We start from the raw sequence: 19,494 nt of genomic DNA on the forward strand, positions 1-19,494 counted from the left end.
AGGGTGAAGAAAGCACAGGGGTCTGGAATGATTTCTGAATGAGCTTTGTGGATTTCACAGAATCTGTTCTAGGCTCTGTGGAAGGATGGGAATGTGAAAACTAAGAGTTTAAGGAAATATTTTTAAGACTTCTTTCTTTGTATCTTTAATTGGTATGTCCTGATGGACAAACTGTGATCTACTGTATTGAGAATAATGGATAAGCAAAATACAAATAGGTTAGGTTGAAGACTCTAAAGATTCTTTATTTTTGACTACTTGCAAAAGGAGTAAAAGAAAAAAAACTGTCTTGCATTTCTGCAGTGGAGATATGCATGAACTTCTGTAGTTTTCTGTCTATTCATGAATCAAGTAAATAACTGAGTAGGAATTGTCTTAGTAGTACACTTCACCCTTGAATTGAATGGATCTGAGCGGAATGGTTTTGATTATACATGGCTTTTTTTCCAAAAAATATTTTTTTAAAATAAACAAATATTCAATAAACACTATGCTGCTGTTCTTTAGGAAGAAGCCTGAGAAAGATGCATCCTGGGCTTACATAGGGCCTAGCTGTTGGCATTGTGGTGGCCCCCAGTCTGATGGTGGCATCTTGGCTGGCCCACTTTGCTATCATCCCAGATCCATGTGGTGGCTGGGGAAGGTGTTGGGGCATGCTGGGAGACTGAAGCTGGTTATGCTTTGTAGTTACCGTATTTTTCGCTCCATAAGACGCACCTCTCCATAAGACGCACCAAATTTTTAGGAGAAGAAAACAGGAAAAAAAACCCTGTTTTCTTCTCCTAAAAATTGGTGAGCCTTATGGAGAGGTCCGTCTTATGGAACGCAACCTAGGACCCTTTGGAGGCTCACCCAGCCCCCCCCCGAAGGCCAGAGGGGGCAAAATCACCACCTTCTGGGCCTCTTTTGAGACTTGGAAAGCTTCAGAAGAGCCCTCAGAAGGTGGCAATTTCGCCCCCTCTAGCCTGGTGGGGGGGCAGGGTGAGCCGCCAAAGGGTCCTAGAGTGTGTTCCAGGACCCTTTAGAGACTCACCCTGCCCCCCCGGGGTCAGAGGGGGCAAAATCGCCACCTTCTGGGGCTCTTTTAAGGCTTGGGAAGCTTCAGAAGAGCCCCAGAAGGTGGCAATTTCGCCCCTCTAGCCCGATGGGGGGGCAGGGTGAGCCTCCAAAGGGTCCTAGAGTGTGTTCCAGGACCCTTTAGAGACTCACCCTGCCCCCCTGAGGGTCAGAGGGGGCAAAATCGCCACCTTCTGGGGCTCTTTTAAGGCTTGGGAAGCTTCAAAAGAGCCCCAGAAGGTGGCGATTTCACCCACGCTGGCCCCGTGGGGGGTGGGAGTAGTGTGGCAAGGGTCCGAGGGAGCTTTCCAGACCCTTGCCACGCTACCCCCCCCCCCCCCCGGGGCGAGCACGGGCGAAATAGCGACCTTCCAGGACCTTTTAAGGTTTTCATGCCTCTCAAAAGGTCCTGGGAGCTGGCGATTTTGCCTGCGCTGGCCCCGTGGGGGGTGGGGGTAGCGTGGCAAGGGTCCGAGGGGGCCTTCCATACCCTTGCCACGCTACCCCCACCCCCCCACAGGGCGAGCGCGGGCAAAATAGCGACCTTCCAGGACCTTTTGAGAGGTTTTCAAGCCTCTCAAAAGGTCCTGGGAGCTGGTGCAAGGGTCCTGGAAGGCTCCCTCGGACCCTTGCGACGCTCCCCCCCCACGGGGCCAGTGGGGGCGAAGTCACCACCTTCGCTCCTTAAGACGCACAGACTTTCTACCCCCCTTTTGGAGGGGAAAAAGTGCGTCTCATGGAGCAAAAAAAATACGGTATATTTTGGGATGCACAAGATTTATACACCAATTTTGGAACTGCATGAGAGTTGGCACTCCTAACTCCAGTGTTGTTGGCTAGAGAAGTGTATCATTTCATGGAACATGCACATCTGCTTAAGTTTTTTTTTTTAAAAAAAAAACAGTTGTTCTCCCTTGTTGCTCATTTGTATTCTTGATTTCTTATTCTTCATTTCAGTAATTATTTAATAGTGGTTTAATCTCGGAGTGTGTTCCTTTCTTAATACTCCAGAATGGCTATCTTAAAGATGGCGCCTCCCTCTATGAGCCTGCCCGGGCATTAAAATCAACAGGGGAGGCCTTTCTCTTGGTCCCACCACCCTCACAGTTGTGCTTGTTGCGGACACAGGAGATATCTGTTGCTTCTTCCAGACTCTGGAACTTCCACTAGAAACTAGGCTTTGTTGTCCTTTTGCAAGCAGACAGAAACCTTTATCTTCAGGCAGGTTTTTCCTTAATGACTGGTGGTCTGAGAGAGGTTTTACGTTGATTGTTGTGCTCTGTTTTAAATGTGTTTTAGTATTGAGTTTATTTACAATTTTTAGTATAATATTTAATTCTTTTAAAATATTTGTATACTTACTGTTTTATCTTTTATTGTTGTTTTAATTATGTAAGCCACCTTGGGTCCTTTTTAAGGAGAAATGCAGGATTCTCTTTTTAAGGAGAAATGTGGGATACACGCACAAGCAGACAAAAGAGGGCAAAAGAAGTTTCATTTAAGGTTATTTGCTCATTAGATAATTATAATTTATCAACTGTAATATGGAGGCAAAATAAAGGGTCGAACAGAGAAGTGAAATACTAAAAAGAACCCTGACCTTAAGCATAATTTTTGTATGTGCGTCTCATTATCTCCCAAGCATAAGTAATGTACTCAGACTCTTCTTGCCCAGTTGCTGACTTCAATCATGGATGAAAAGGAAACTGTAGAAGTTTATATATAGTTCTCCTGCAGATATAGAAAGCAAAATACAATTTTCTCTACATTTGTAACTGGTCTATTTTTCTTTCAAAAATTGTTTTTTTAATTTGGTGCCTTTGTTGGTTTCATTTACTTTAGCAATTGCCACCTGTTAAATAACTGTGCAACTCGGTTTCAGTGTGTATTTAAAAAACAAAGTGGATGTTAATCTGTAAAATTCACATTAAAATAAATGAGATTTTTAAAGGTACCTCAGGGTTCTTTAAATTCTGTTTTTCTGTTCGTTTATACACTCTGTTGGGCTTTTCTGATATTAGCTACAAAATTTTTGCGTTTTCTTGAAAAGTGAATCCGTACTGAAAGAAATGTCACATTTTGTAGAAAATTTAAAATTAAATCAAACTAGATCTAAATCTAGAAAGCAGGTACAGTGGTGCCTCACACAACGATGTTAATTGGTTCCAAAAAAATCAACATTGTGTGAAACATCGTTCTGTGAAACACCATTTCCCATAGGAATGAATTGAAAACCGGTTAATCCGTTCCAATTGGAACGGATTGCCGTCTTTAAGTGAAAAAAAACCCATAGGAAACATCGCTGAGTGAAACAATGTTTCCTCCATTGGAATGTATTGAAGCTGACTCAATACATTTCAATGGCTTTGCGAAGTCCTTTTTCGCTCCTGTAAAAGTGCCTTACAATGTTTGGAACAGGTTTTAAATGCTTGCAATCGTTAGCCCACCTCCTGAACCCTATGCAAACTTAATTTGGTGTTGTTCTGAGTCGTCCTTAATTTTTGGTGATTTTTTGTTTTCCCTATTTAAATGCATTGAACTGTCCATTCAGTTGATTTAAATGGGGAAAATAAAAAAATCACCAAAAATTAATGAAGACTCAGAACAAAACCAAATTAAGTTTGCACATGTTTCACAAGGTGCACTATGGAATCCAAGCATTTAAAACAGGTTTCAAACATTTTAAGACACTTTTAAATGAGCAAAAAGGGACATTGTTAAGTGAAATTCCCCCATAGAGAACATCGTTAAACGATGGGGGAAATTCCTCAAAAAAAAAAACCATCGCTGTGTGAATTCATCGTTGTGCGAGGCACCACTGTATATGTACCAGATATTATATAGGAGCTTCACTTGTTCATCCAAATAGCTTCTCAGAATAACTTCAGTCAGAATTTAAGTCAGTGCTAAAGTTATTATACAGATTTTCATTTGTTTTTTGTGGGTTCATCCCAGCATGACTTATCCTTAAAGTATTCAAACTCATATTTTTGGTTGCAAACAGTTAATTTAGTCAAAGATTCAGTGTTATTTTGGTTTTTCATGACATTCAGTACTAATAGATTAATGAGGAAGATATGTTTGCCAAGGTAACTGGCTGCGTAGCTCAGTGAGTTAGATATCTGACTGCAGAGCCAGAGGTGGTGTGTGTGTGTCTTTGCGCAAGCTGTGCAGTCCCAGGGCATCCCCAGAAGAAGGGAATGGTAAACTGCTTCTGAGTATTCTCTACCTAGAAAATTCTGAAAAGGATTGTAATTGCCCACAGTTGCTGTTGTTAATTTGCCAAGAGCTGATTTCATGAAGATTTCCAAACACTGAGGAGCGCTTTGTTTCATAATCTGCAAAGGGAAGAGAAATGCATAGAAATCTGAATATATTAACTATATACATTGTACATGAATGAAGTGTCTCATAGTCTTAGACTTCCACTGTTGTAGATGGTGTTTTAAGTATTTTTGTAGCGTTCGCCCCTTGTTGTGCAAAATAAGTCATGTATTATTTATGTACTATACTAATATGGTGGAGAGGCGTAGCCGAAAGAGATGTTAAAGGGCAGAGCCTGAGTCAGTCTAGGGCAGTCTAGGGGAGTTAGAGCCAGAGTCAGAGTTTGGTTAGTCGGAGAGAGAGGGAGCAGATACAGAGTGATAAGACTGCTTAAGAAAATAGGTTGAGAAGGTGGTAATGTTATTGCAAGAGAAAAGTATGTACTGAGATAATTGTTAATGATTTGCTTATGTACAATGTTTATCTGAAGAACTTCTGTTATTAGTAAATCTGCTTCACTTCAATAAATAAGATCTGTTTGTATTCACAAAACAAGTGTTCTGACAAACATCATTTATATTGCGGATTGAGGTAATCCACTGGTGGCAGCAACAGGACACACAGGTGCCACAAGGGTGAACGCCACAACTTTGTTATGTGTTTTCTGATCATTTTTTACTTACAGTAAGCCTATGAATTAGAGGCCTCCAAAACATTCTGTTAACTCCTTGGCTCAAGCTTTGCAAACTCATAGCTATGCCTTGATTTGTCGAGTCAATTCACCTCTTGATTGGTAGTTGTCTTTTCTTGCTGCCTTCTGCTTTTTCCAGCATTGTCTTTTCCTGTGTGTTGTAATGCGACTTGCCTTATATCAGGCCTCCTTTGATTTTGATATTGTACATTAAATCAGCACTTGACAAAACTCAGGACTCAACAGAATTTCAGTTATTGTACTTGTTGGTTATATTTGTTATTTTAAAAAAAATTTAACCCCCCCCCCCCCCGTTTTTCATCTAGTCTGGAAAATATCAGTTCTTCCTCCTCTTGTCTTGATCAAGAGCATTAATTTTCTCCAATTAAATCTTGGCTGATTAAACTTTTCCAGCAGCAACAAAATAATGCCACAGCCTTTAATGTCCATTCAGAATTTTTCCTGTTTCAGAGCCTGACAGGTGATGACAGCTAAAATGGTGATGATTCACCCCTTAATCTCATAAATGTACCCTGATATATTTGACTTTGGAATCAAGACCTGTGCCTTTGTTTATTAATGGTCTTCTTCCCCCTGCCCCAGTCCATCAGTTTTGAATCTGTGCTATTCCATTAGCATTTCTATCTTGTCTTCCCTGAAAGAAATCAGTGTAGTGCAGTGGGGCTATCTTCCCCTCCCCCAGTTCAGTTTTGGCACCAATTCTGTTAGGTAGGTAAGGCTGAGAGTTTGTAAGTTACATGTTTCCGGTGTACCACTCTAAAGATGCTGTACTACTACTTAAAACAGTTAGTAAAGTTTTTTTAAAAAATCAGAAATAATGTAAAATAACTAGCATTTGATTAAATAAATGAAAACAGCAAAATGAAACAACAAAATATCAGTGTGTACAGAAGAGACTAGGGGATGCTGTAGCAAGCAAGCTTCTGATACACACAGCCAAATGTTTTGGTTTTGGTTTTGGGTTTTTTTTTGTTTGTTTTTTGTTTTGGACAAGAGTAGTTCTTGTGAAATTAACTGGGGCCCACAGCTGCATTTTCTGTTTAAAGTTTTTGCCCTCCTTTGTAACCAGGAAAGTGTAAGCTTGCATGTATGTATGATATTACAGCTGTGTAGTTAATGCAGAGGTCTTTAGTGTTATCCTTTTCTCAACCTCAGATTTTCCCTTTGTCTCTTGGGATTATTGTATTGCATTTCTAAGTAGCTGGAACCAACTAAGTGTTTTGCCTATGTTTATTTTGATGTGAATGAAGGGAAATAGTACACATCAGTGTGGCAAGCAGATAGTGTCAGTGTATTATTATGCATGTTGTATGTATCTCCTCGTTCTGCCAACCTGTTGAATAGATGCTAATGTTTATAAAACTAAAATAAAACCACCACAAGATAATCATGTCTAACTTGAGTCTTGAAAGTACGCAGTTAAGGTTTGAATCATTGAAATAGTTTTACTTTAATAGATTTAACTTTATTTTCCAGACCAACTATGTCATCTTTTCAAGAAGTCCCGTCTTCAAGTAGTGCACTTCAGACTTCAAATTTTGCCCATGTTATCTTTCAAAATGTCGCAAAAAGTTACCTGCCTAATGTGCACCTTGAATGCCATTATACTTTGACTCCTCATATACGTCCCCACCATAAAGACTGGGTTGGTATTTTCAAGGTAAGCAAGCTGTAAAATTCAGATAGACATCTGAAAATGTATTAAAATTGTTTTTTACTTTAGAAATGTAGATATTGTATCATCCATTTATTGTAGCTGAACATGTCATATTTTGAGGCCTTACTACTATGTCATAATATTGTATAGATGGGCATATTTTGGTGCATTTTAAATCTAACCGCTTAGCAGAGTATGACTCTTTTACATACAGCTCTCATACCAGAATATATTTTTCTAGAATACATATATAAAAACATTATTCTACTCTGCTGCAAGAAATCCTTTAGCAGAGCACACATTACCCTGCTCAACATCCTATTTGTGTCCCTAAGCAAATAAAATCCATTATAGTAAAAGATGGGTACTTCCTGCACTCCCAGTATGCAGAAGGAAAACACTAGAATGGAAACAATCTCTGTTACTGAATTGTAAATCAGGAAGCAGGTACTGTAATCCAGTTAGAAGTCATGAGGCACAATTTCCTTGTTGCAACACCCTTTGGAAATACATTCTCTATTAGATGCCCAGAACTAGTTGAAAAGTTTGCAAGTTGAATCCAAATTTCCCATAGAAATACATTGAAAATTAATGCATTTTTATGGGGGGGGGGAGGTCAGAACCTTTAAAAAACTTAAAAGAAAGTCACTTACCAGGTACTGTAGACTGAGCCTTGCTCTTCACAGTGCCTTGGTAGACCCCAGAACAGCCAAAAAAGAGCCCCAAACGGCTAACAGCCAGCAGGCACCCTGCACACGGCAGCCATTTTGTGCTCTTCTCCGCTCCTGCTCCTTCCCCCTCCCCTCTCCCCACCTAACAGCTGATCGGAGCTGGTCTGAAAGGCTTTGCAGGCAGCTTTTAAAGCAAGTACCCCTATGCATGTTTCTACACAAGCAGGTTTCAGCTCAAACGGAGCACCTTTTCACCCAAGCACAGTTTAACCCAAAACAAGCAGCTTTTAAAGCAGGTACCCCTATGCACGTTTCTACACAAGCAGGTTTCAGCTCAAACGGAGCACCTTTTCACCCAAGCACAGCTTAACCCAAAACAAGCAGCTTTTAAACTACATTTTACATTTTAAAATGACAATACCAGGCAGTCCCAGGTCTCTCTCCCAGCAATCTAACTGCTTGGACTAGCAAGGAAGCAGACAAGCAGCCTCTTCACTAACTGAAAGTTTGAATTTCCCTGCTTTCCCTGCCTTCCCTGCATATTAGGTATGCTAATATCTGTGCAGTGGAGGATTGTGGGAGGAACATCCAGCCCCTGATGGGGGTCCTGTGGGGCACCCCAAAGCACTGAAGAGCTCTCTTGGCCTCTTTCGGGACTGGGGCTGTGCAGCCCTGTTCTGATCAGGAGGTGCAGCCGGAGGTCACCATGCCTTTGGGGGAGAGGCCACAGAAAGGGGCAGGTGGTTTAGGGGACATTCCAACTCATACTTGGCAGGGGAGATGCCACTGTTGTAAAAGTGGTTTTCCTGGGGTAAGGCTCATCTATTGCATTCTGGATGTGCCGACCCCTGTGATTTTCCCAAATGTGGGGAAATCAACTGCCTAAGTGGGGGACTATGTGGTTTCCCCTGTTCTTTCTAGAATTACTCTTTTCTTTTTGGTCCTTGGCTATTTTCACTGCCTGCTACCATAGGCCTGTTAGCCTTGCTGGTTTTCCAGGTGGGCTGCAGGAAACAGATCCTGGAAAGCCAGCAGTGCAGAATGGTGAGGTCCAAACAGCAAGCAGTCTTTGGTGCCAGTTCAGAGGCCTCCCAGCATGGCAGTGGGAGGCTTCTGGGTGGTGGTGGCTGAGCCCTTTTTTACTGTATTCGCTCCATAAGACGCACATACTCCCCCCCCCACTTTTTTTGGGGGAAAGTGCATCTTATGGAGCAAAAATTCTCTCTCTCTCTCTCTCTCTCTCTCTCTCTCTCTCTCTCTCTGTGTGTGTGTATATATATATATATATATATATATATATATATATATGAAATAAATAAATGGACAATATACAATTAAATGTGATCTGACTTGTTAGTTATATTCTGGTAAGTTAGATACTCTAAGTGGCCTTCCTGTGCTATTCAGGCATTTATCTCTGTAAATTCTACAGTGTTTTTTAATTATTTTAAATCAATGGGATTTAGGTTGGCCATTACTTTCGTCTTTTCATTCTTTTTTGGATTAATTATATTCAGATTTATTGAGAATTAAATCCCATTACACTCAGTAGGGAGCTGATATCTGAGTAGGAGTGGATAGGACTGCACTGTAGAATTTACAGAGATAAATGCCTGTTCAATATTAAGTGACAACTAAATAAAGAATAAAGAATATTGAACAGGTCAAGACCTATAAATACGTAGGTGTAGTCTTTCAGACAGCTGGGTTGTGGAGAGCTAAAACCCCCATGTCACTGAAAATGTTCAAAGAACTATCATTGCCATCTTGAGAGTTTTCTTTTCAAAAGGAGGCTTCGATATACCATCTGTACTAAAAGTCTTTGAAGGGAAGGTATTGTCCCAGCATCTGTACGGTTCAGGCTTATGCATACATAAAGACTTCAACCCTGTTGAGGCAGTACAGACTGAATTCCTAAGAACTATACTTGATGTACTGCTCTGTATCCCTAATGCCCTACTCAGATTTGAAGCTGGAATGGTCCCATGAGAAGCAAGTGTATGGCTTCAAATAATCTTTGGCCGAAGTTAAAACTCAATCCTGTTAGCTTAGTACCTCTGGTAGATAGCCACCCCATGGCTGGGCAAGGGGAGTGGAGGGAAAATTGCTGTTCCATCCAGCTTTGTTACATTTGGGATTTACAAAAACCCAAGAAAATATTACAAAGCAGATCTGCGATATAGCCCTGTGACTTGACAGAACATGGGACCAATATTGCTCGGTGGCTGGGAATCATAGGATGACCTTCATCCTAGCAGACTCCTTTACAATTTAGAACTTGTAAGTCATTGGAAAGCTTTCACCCTGGCCCATTTCAATGTTCTGCCATCAGCCATTCTAGATGAAAGATATCTATGCCTTACAGTCAATTCCTTTGCCTATCTGTATGGTGGAAACCATGGAACATGTCCTGCTGTATTGCACATTTGATAAAGATTCACACAATTTATTTCCTCAATTTTAAAACATCTAGGTAGACCCAATAAACTTTGCATCTCTTTTCTCCTCTCTGATTTCTCAAGGGAAATAACAGCTAAGGTTGCAAAATTCTGTGCAGCAGCTTGTATAATAAGAAAATATGAGTAAATCATTGCTGTAATCAGATTAGAAATGTACCCTTAACTGCAATTTGGATTTTAGTTTGCTCTATATTGTTTGTAAGTACTGTATGGGTATGCTGTGTATTTTAGTTTTGTATACTGTATCTCACATGGCTGACCTATGATTGTAATAACAATACAGTTTAAATTGTCACTTAACTTTTGATGGAAATTGGATTGAAATTGTAGTCTCAACTGGAATAAATCCTTTCCTGAACTTGAGTATGTGTGGTTCAGAAGGTGTTTTGAAATATGGGCTATATATCAAAGGGTTGCTGCTTGCATCTCTGAAGATCTAACTGTAGGTTTTGCATTTAATGTGTATTCTTGAAATACCCCTTTTGAATGGAATGTTCTTACAAGTGTTTCTCTTACTACTTTAGACTTTGTATTAATTTATTAACATTAATAAAATATAGTATTTGGAGTGAGAGAAAAAAGAATCTAAACATAAGAATCTTAGTAGGGTTTTTTCAAGTTTCTACCCCACCCAAGTGGCCAGTGAGTAGGCTATGGGAAGATCATGGACAGGACATGAGCACAGTAACACCATCCACTTCCATTACCTGTACATCAGCCTCCAGTTTTCTCATTTCAAAAAGGAGGAAACTGCTCTAATGATAGCTGGGAGTAGAAGTTCTCCATGGAAGATATAAGGCTAGTCAGTCTAATCAAAAATTAGTATTGTGGAACTAACTGCCTTTTCAGTAGCGGTTTATTACTAGAAGTGCCTATATTTTCAGCTAGAATTAACATTCAAGTTGTGGTGATCACATTTTGGTCTGACTGCTGCTGACTACTAGCTGAGTATGCTGGCATATAATTAGTGGGATGCAGTGTAGTTTTATTAGTATATACTGTACTCTGTATCCCCAGTAGATATTGTCAAGTAGGTTTGTATCTCATTGGATGTGATGCTGTTTTATATATCAGTTTTCTAATATGACTGTGATCTTCATGCTGTTTTCTGGAGTAAAAGCAAACTTCAGAATAGCAGGAGGTGAATTATATAGGAAATATACTTGGAATAAGACTGTATAAATGTCACTTTGTTCTGTCCTTACTGCTAGTTGCTGTGGGACTTGTTGGCTTCCCAGCAACTATAAAAACAGCATACTGGGCTAAATAGGCCTTTAGTTACATCAGCATAAGAAGAGCAAGGCACTTCTAGTGTACTCAACAGTTAAATCAAATACAAATTTACTGCCAGATTATTCATTAAATTATTTTATGACAAAATGTGAAGGAAAAACTTTGAAACCAATACAAAATTAAACTCATTTCTCATATTTTGTTAAGGGCACCATTGATGAGAAGGCATTCCTTTTGAGTTCAGTGTTTACTGTGTCCAGGTAGCTTTTTAGCCTGACAATATATCAGACTCCCACAACATGAAAGTCTCTAGGTGAAGTCTCATCCCCTCCACAACATAGTCAGCTATGCTACATATATGTAACAGGTGTTGTCCAGTTCATGTACAGAGTGTTAGGTTACTGAAGGCTGATGAAGATTTGGCACATTTTTAGCTAAGTAGGTTAAACACTATCTTAAGATGTTTTTTCATGTTTTGATTTACATAAATAGACGTAGCAGCAATTAACTGAATAACAAAGATAGATGTTTTGTAGGATATTAAGGTTAGCCATTCCAAATAATTGTGGTTAGTTCTGTTGTAGTAAACATTTGCTGTTCTTACTTTAGGTTGGATGGAGTACTGCACGAGATTATTACACCTTTCTTTGGTCACCTATGCCTGAGAATTATATAGAAGGATCAACAGTTAACTGTGTGCTGTCTTTTCAAGGTAAAATTTTTAAAAAAAGGTTTATCTCCCTAGTTTCTTCATTCTAAATTGGTTGCTTAGATTCTGAAAGATGCCAGAATATATTTTATTACTATATTACACTGTACAGAAGTGGTTGTAATAAATTTATTGAAAGGAGGTGTTCATTAACATTTTTGTTCACCAGGATATTATCTTCCAAATGATGATGGTGAATTTTACCAGTTCTGTTATGTGACACATAAGGGTGAAATCCGTGGAGCAAGCACACCTTTCCAATTTCGGACATCATCTCCAGTGGAAGAATTGCTAACAATGGAAGACGAAGGAAATTCTGATATGTTGGTGGTGACCACCAAGGCTGGACTTCTTGAGGTTTGAACTAGCAAATATTTATATCATACTTGTGTTTAAATTGTGGAGACAAGCATACATAAATAAGTACATCATATGACATTCTGCGAGAAAATAACATATTAAATAAGTGAGTAAGGGAGTAACTCCTAGCTGCCTTGACATGTATAAACACTACTTTAAAGAAACAGAATAAGGTTTCTATCACTACTGCATGTAAACCAGATGGGAATCTGATGCTTATGCCACTGTGGGAAACTTGTCTGCAGGTTTGTATGTGCACAGTTTTACCTGCACATATGGATTACCCAATTTTAATTTAACAGTTGAAAAAAAAATCACAGTTTTTGTAACAAAGGAAGTGGCTAGGATGTGTTAGGGTCAACAAAAAGACATGGCTGAAAGGAATTGATTTTAATGTTTGCCATAATGGTTTGTGAGCTTTAAGGTGAAACGGAAGTTGGCTGCATTTTAATGACGTGATCTAAAATACATTAGCATTCAACTCTAGAACATTGCAGTGTTTTACTTAGATTTTGTTATTGCAGTCCTGAAGATTTGCAGTGGTTACCATTTTTAGATGGCTGTTGATTCCTTTGATTCTGTGTAAGAATTGAATAAATAAATAAGTGCAAAAAACACAGCTCATTTTTATGCTGTCTGTGTTTTCAGCATACATAGATATGTATCTGTACTAATAATCTTGAGGGGAAAGTGTAGTTGCAGATTGAGAATGTTGGGTTGTGAGATGGGTGACCAGATACAAGGTAACTATTACAATGATTCTCCTGTGATTTATGTGCTGGAGGGAATTTACACAAATCAATTGCCAATGCAGCGGTAGTCCTTGGGGGGGAATTTTTTAAATGATTTGCTTTCATGTTTTTAGTTCAAAATTGAAAAAACCCTGAAAGAAAAAGAAGAACTATTAAAAGTAACTGCTTCACTTGAAAAGGAAACTGTTCAGCTCAGAGACCAAGTTGAGAGACTGGAAAAAGAACTTAACTATGAAAAAGAAAGATTTAATCAGCTTGAAGCAAAGCAGAAGGTTGGTTCATTAGTTAATTAAATATTGATAAAAGCTATCAGTGTTGTCTTTTCAAAATCGGTTATCCAAACCATCTAAAGATGCTGGGACATAGAATGTGGATACATCTTTTGTAGCTGTTATTTTGTGAAATGTAAAACATCAGTGCTCATTTATGTTTTCTTTACAAGCTTTTAGTTAAACTTTAAAAAATATGTATTTGTTTATACATGTGCATGTATTTTATAGGGACGTGGTGGCGCTGCGGGTTAAACCGCAGAAGCTGTTTGCATCTAGAACTAGTGAAATGGGAGTATTTTTAAATGATAGGTTAGGTCAGTGGTCCCCAACCTTTTTGGGGCCGCAGACTGGCTGGGGGGAGTGAGTTCCATAGGTGAGGGGGAGGGGGCACCCCCACACGAGCACAATGAGCGTGTCCCGCTTGCACGGCGGGTGTGTTGTGGAGATCCATACCCACGGACCGGCGCAGGCCACGGACCGGGGTTGATGAGTAATTTCCCATTGACACTTGTCCTAACTGATGAAGTATCAAAGACCACTACTGGTCCTTTAAACCACCGTTTAACTGGGCTAACCTTAAGCTGAGAATATAAGAGCCAACTGGTTTTTAAACTGAATTTTTATATTCCTCATGGTGGTGCTGCGGGTTAAACTGCAGAAGCCGCTGTGCTGCAAGGTCAGAAGACCTGCAATCATAAGATAAATCCACGCATTGGAGTTGCTTGTCCCAGCTCCCGCCAACTTAGCGGTTCAAAAGCATGCAAAATGTGAGTAGATAAATAGGTACCGGTGGGAAGGTAACAGCGTTCCGTGTCTAGTCGCGCTGGCCACATGACCACAGAAGATTGTCGTCGGACAAACGCTAGCTCTATCTCAATTTCAATTTCATTTAATTTTAAGCCAAAGGCCATTAAAACATTGGATCAGTACATGAAGTCAATAACAAACCAATAAAACAAAATCTTAAAAACCTTCATGACCATATATAAAAATTCCAAAAACAGTAAAATTTAATATATGTAGTATATATCAAAGAGTCTTATAAGATAGATCTACAGTGGGGTCTTGACTTGAGAACTTAATCCGTATTGGAAGGCGGTTCTCAAGTCAAAAAGTCTGTAGGTCAAGTCTCCATTGACCTACAGTGCATTGAAAACCGATTAATCCCGTAACAGGCCGTTTTTGTTCCATTTTGGTTTTTTCCTGGTCTGTAAGTCAATTCTCAGGCTGCAAGTCAAACCTAAATTTTGTGGCCGGAGAAGTCTGTAACTCAAAAAGTCTGTAAGTCAAGGGTCCACTGTATTTTCACACTGTCATCCTGTAATGACCTGAAGGGCCTTTACTAGCCTAAATGACCTTAGATAAACATGCGCTACTTAATGGAATCTTTATCCATTTGGTTGGTCCAAGCTTGCCTTAGCTTGATGGCCAAGCGTCCAAATTTGGCCACATTGTAAGTTGTAACTTTGTTTCTGTCCTCGAGCAGGGTCTGAAGACAGCCCTTCCTGTTGCTACCCTCGCTGTTCAAAATAATTGAATTAATATATCGTTCCCGGATCTTTTCATAAATTTTACAGTCTAAGAGTGTGTGCTCCAGGGTTTCTATGCTTCCTACATCACATACACAATGCTGATTCAGATATGTAATTTTCTTATATCTGCCCTCCAAGACGGCAGAAGGCAACATGTCCATACGAATTAGCATAAATGCTCTTCTATTTTCGGAATTTTAAAGTTCTCTTACATAAGGCATTAGTGTGTTTCTATTGATGCCAATGATATCCCTTATGTGCGCTTTAACTCTATTCAGATCATGCTGCCTTTCCATGTCTAAGATCCGTTGTTTAATCAGACTTTTGGTGTGGTCGTAGCTCATAGACATTAGATACTGTTGTGAGAATCCATAATACCCCAGTTTGATCTCCAACAGTTCCCTCCATGGGGATACGAAGTTGTCCTTCAATATCAAGTGGGTAAGCCCAGAGTTAGTGTGATTAGGTTTTAGCCAATGTGACAGGACACTTATCCATAGTCTGGCCTCTATTGTTACTAATCCTGATTCCAGACGAACCATTTCATTTGATGAATTGATTGGCAGTGATAGTACGGCTTTTAAAATTTTGGTTTGAAATTTTTCCATCACGGACCTGTCTGCTACAATGCTAATTGGAACACCGTAGGTCAGTTGTGCCAAGGATTTTGCCAAAAATAGTTTGATGGCAACTGTCACATTACGCCCCCCTTTGGTCCAAAAAAAATCTTTGTATTGCACTAGCGCTTTTTTGTGCATTAGATACAATATAATTTGTATGCACATTTTTCTTCCCATTTGCCTGAATAATGACACCTAAATATTTGTATTGTTGTACCTGTTCAATGCAGACATGATTTATATACCAGGTATGCCTCTTTGGTCTATTAGCAAAGGATATGACTTTTGTCATAATTTATCTCCAAACGGTTTTGTTGGCAATATTTGGAGAGTGCCTGCAACATTCTCTTAAGTCCTATTGGTGTCCTTGACAAAAGCACGGCATCGTCTGCATACAACAATGTAGCAATATGTATACTTGCCAATTTAGGGGGATGATGCTCCGGTAGATTTAACTGAATGGCTAAATCATTTATGTAAAGGTTGAATAACAGGGGAGCCAGTATGCAACCCTGTTTTACACCTTTCTCAGTCTTGATAGAAGCTGTAAGATGGCCTTGTGCATTAGTTTTAACTCGTACTGTGGTATTTTTATATAGCGCTCTAATTAAAAATAAGAGACGCTTGTCAATAGTAGAGTCTCTTAATTTGGCCCATAGGATATTCCTTGAGATTGAATCAAAGGTGGCTCTAAAGTCAATAAATGCTGCATAAAGGGATACAAGCTTCTTAGAAGCATATTTTGAGATTAAATGCTCCAGAATCGCGCATTGATCCAGGGTTGAGTGACCCTCTCTAAATCCTGCTTGTTCTTCAGCCATACAGTTCTCTTGATCAATCCAATCTCGTAATTTCCACTGCAAGTGTCTAGCATACAATTTAGCTCTATGGGTTGGGAACAGGGATGAGCACCACCCCCTAGAGTCGGACACGACTGAACAAATTCTCAAGGGGAACCTTTACCTTTACCTTTTATTCACGTTTAAGAGGCTGTTTTTCAGAATGTGCTGAAAAAATATGGATTGCACAAAAGAGCCTGTTTAGACATGAAAGGGCTATCTCTCCTTGTAATAAAGTAACACTAGTATCTTCACTTATACTTAATTATTACTTTTATGATAAATACACTCTTAATGTACAGTTTTGATGCTCAGTAAATCTGTGTATCCTGTGTCTCATTGATTACATAAGCTTTTGGGAAATCTTTCAGTGTGCATTAATATAAAATGGAGTACTGCCAGGTTTACAGGTTTAATAAAGGTGTTATTTTAACAAATATTTCAGTTGTGTTTTATATAGTTTGTTTTATTTAGTTTTAACCTTTTACTAGTATTTGTCTTCAAATCATGAAAATTGATTTACAAAGTAGATGTTACTCAGATTTAAAAACCACATTTCAGGTGCCTTATACTTACAGCACTTATTCAATCATAGTGCTTTGATCAGAAAAACTTTGTTTATTATGTAGTTTCAGAAACTCAGTTTAGACGTAAGATAAAACACTGCTTTATCTCATTAGAATTATTCAGCATTTTACCCATCCTTTAATAAACCTGTACATCAGTTATACAGTGGTGCCTCGTTTAGCGACATTAATCTGTGCAGGAAAAACGTCGCTAAACGATTTAATCAATAAGCGATTTTAAAAAGCCCATAGGAACACATTAAAACACGTTTAATGCGTTTCTATGGGCTAAAAACTTACCTGTAAGCGAAAATCCTCCATAGCGGTGGCCATTTTGGGTGCCGTTAAAGTGAGGTAAAACAGCGGTCGCCATTTTGTTTTTCCGGTGGCCATTTTGAACCGCCGATCAGCTGTTAAAAATGGGCACTTTGCCATGATCGCGTCTCCATGATCATCGCAAAGCGATTTTTACCCATAGAGCCCATCACTAAGCGATTTCGCAGTAAAACTGAGCGATCGCTAAGCGAGGCACCACTGTATATGGTATTTTTAGCCAAGTGTGGCAAATAAGCTTGTGAAATGTGGATTTTGTTCATATTACTTAAACAACTGTGTACAGTTAGTTACTTTCTACATTTTTGAAAGAGCTGCAGCGAAAGATACTTCTGGTTTTCAAGTTGCCAAAACATATATAAAACACTATATTTGGCTTATTCTTGAAATTTCCTGCAAGAATAGCATATAGTTCTTGATGCTTGCCTAGTTTTGCAGGGAATAAAAGCAGTGGTTAAAAACCATATTGATAATGACACCTATCACTACAGTGGCCCTGTCTCTTTCCTGTACTGGATTAGGCTTATTTCATTTTGTTTTGAGTTTTGAGCTGACTTTAAGGTGGGCATTTTTTCCCTTTTACTGCCAACTTTCTATGAGTGTGTCATCAGGAGGACTCCTATTCTTCCTTTGCAGAATGCTTCTGACAGCAGTGGCAAGTCTTAACTACTACTGTGCCAGCAGTTGAGAAATGGGTGGTGGTGGGCCAGGGGGAAGAATGAAAAAACAAACTTCAGAAGAAAATCATTCTTTGCCCACTATAAGCTTCTTTGTCCCTTTTTCCTAGTACTGTTTTGTAGGTGCTTAGAGAGCAAATTGGAAATCAATGAAACCCGAAGAGCCAATGCTGATTCTTTATTTGAGAATAGGGTTGCAAATGAAAGATAGCCAGTTCAACCACAGGCAGTCTTCCTGAATCTTTAACATTAGTTGTAATTTCAAGGAACAAACATAAGACCTTAAGCCTAGGGGATGGGAGATACAATCTCCAGTTTTCTTTAAAGCTTAAAATATATTTGCTTGGTTCATACATTTCTTTGTAGCAAGAGAGGAGGAGTTGTTTGCTTTCTTAATTATGAGATAGAAAAGGGAAACATGCTAGAAAGTCTAAAGCATTTTTTCTCTAGTACCTTCAGCAGGAACATTTTCCCAATATTATGCCTCAAATGTAGAGTGTATAGGTTCAATAAGATCCACTTTCTTCCTCAATCACATTTATTTAAGAACAGAGCATCCTATCATTTTGAATCAAAAGCACATGCCTTTCAGATAGAGCAACCCAGTTGGGCATATATTTCTTCCTCAAAATGCACAAAGATTCCAAATCTCAAATGTACTAAGGTGCTGAATGTATGGACATGGGTACAGGAACTGAACTGCTTTACCTCCATAATGCAAATTACTCAGATCCCATCCAGCTGCCCCATAGAGGTTATATTGCTTCCTCATTTCTTTCAAGATGGTAACATAGGAAGTGTTTGCTGTTGATTAGACATTTGTTAAAATTGTTGTTTCCACAATTTACTTTGTGATGCACTTTCTTTTTTGTAAGGATAACTTGAAAACCAGACAAGCTCTTGAAACTGAAAAAGAAGAGCTCAAGAAAAAATATGATGAAACTACTTCGAAAGTTCTCCAGCTGGAAGAAGATATCATGACTGTTACTCAGAAGGCTATTGCAAAAGAAACAGAGTTAGACAGGTACCAACTGAAAATAATGTTTCATGGTTCATTAAAATCTAAACAGGAATATATTTGATTTTTATTTTTTTTCCTATAGCTTAAAAGACAAACTTAAGAAAGTAGGCCTTGAAAAAGAACAACTTGAATGCCAGTTGAAGACAGAGAAGGATGAAAAGGAACTCTACAAGGTAGAACCCCATTTCAGCAAATAATTTTAATTTTTCTATTTTTTAATGTTTTAATGTTTTAATTTACTTTTAAATCATATATTGTTTAATTTATCTTTTAATATTTAACTTACTGTGTTTTTTAATTGTGTGAATTTTAATGTTGTGAGCTGCTTTGGGTCCCTTGTTGAGAGAAATGTGGCATATAAATAAAATCTATAATAATAACTTTCTAATCTGTCTCATATATACTGGAGAACCTGAATTAATATAATTGTAGAGATATTTAATTTACTTTATGAATAAAATAAATGTGCTGTTAAGGATATAATTGCAGAGAGATTTACCTATCGGAGAGATACTCACTATACAATTATGATTAATATTATGTGGTAATGAAATGGGGAAACCTCACAGGCACTCCCTCCCCATAAGCTAGGGATGGACAGCTGCTTCAGGCTTGGGTGCCATTTTTCTAGTTGGTCACTTTTATTGAAAAAGAAATAGTATTTTGAGCCCCCATAAACCCATTCATAATAAACTGCTTATTTTTATTTCATATTATCTTCCTTAAGTCTACTAAAAATTAGAGATTAAATTTAATTACAG

At 38.7% G+C, this 19,494-nt stretch overlaps 1 protein-coding gene and 1 pseudogene across 7 annotated transcripts in view; both read left to right on the forward strand.

The window, feature by feature from the left end:
- TAX1BP1 (Tax1 binding protein 1) overlaps positions 1-19,494 on the forward strand; it is a 64,916-nt gene that overhangs the window by 21,722 nt on the left and 23,700 nt on the right. For all 7 annotated transcript variants that reach the window (XM_073003328.2, XM_078377235.1, XM_020780560.3 and 4 more), the window contains exons 2-7: positions 6,509-6,692; positions 11,662-11,764; positions 11,931-12,118; positions 12,987-13,145; positions 18,588-18,736; positions 18,816-18,906. In XM_073003328.2, coding sequence (XP_072859429.1) covers positions 6,516-6,692; positions 11,662-11,764; positions 11,931-12,118; positions 12,987-13,145; positions 18,588-18,736; positions 18,816-18,906 — 867 coding nt within the window. In that variant the 5' untranslated portion in view covers positions 6,509-6,515. The remainder of the gene's footprint in view (positions 1-6,508; positions 6,693-11,661; positions 11,765-11,930; positions 12,119-12,986; positions 13,146-18,587; positions 18,737-18,815; positions 18,907-19,494) is intronic.
- LOC140701531 (U1 spliceosomal RNA) lies at positions 8,121-8,271 on the forward strand (annotated as a pseudogene).

This window comes from Pogona vitticeps, chromosome 6 (genome assembly GCF_051106095.1).
Source record: "Pogona vitticeps strain Pit_001003342236 chromosome 6, PviZW2.1, whole genome shotgun sequence".
In the NCBI taxonomy this organism is placed as follows: Eukaryota; Metazoa; Chordata; class Lepidosauria; order Squamata; family Agamidae; genus Pogona; species Pogona vitticeps.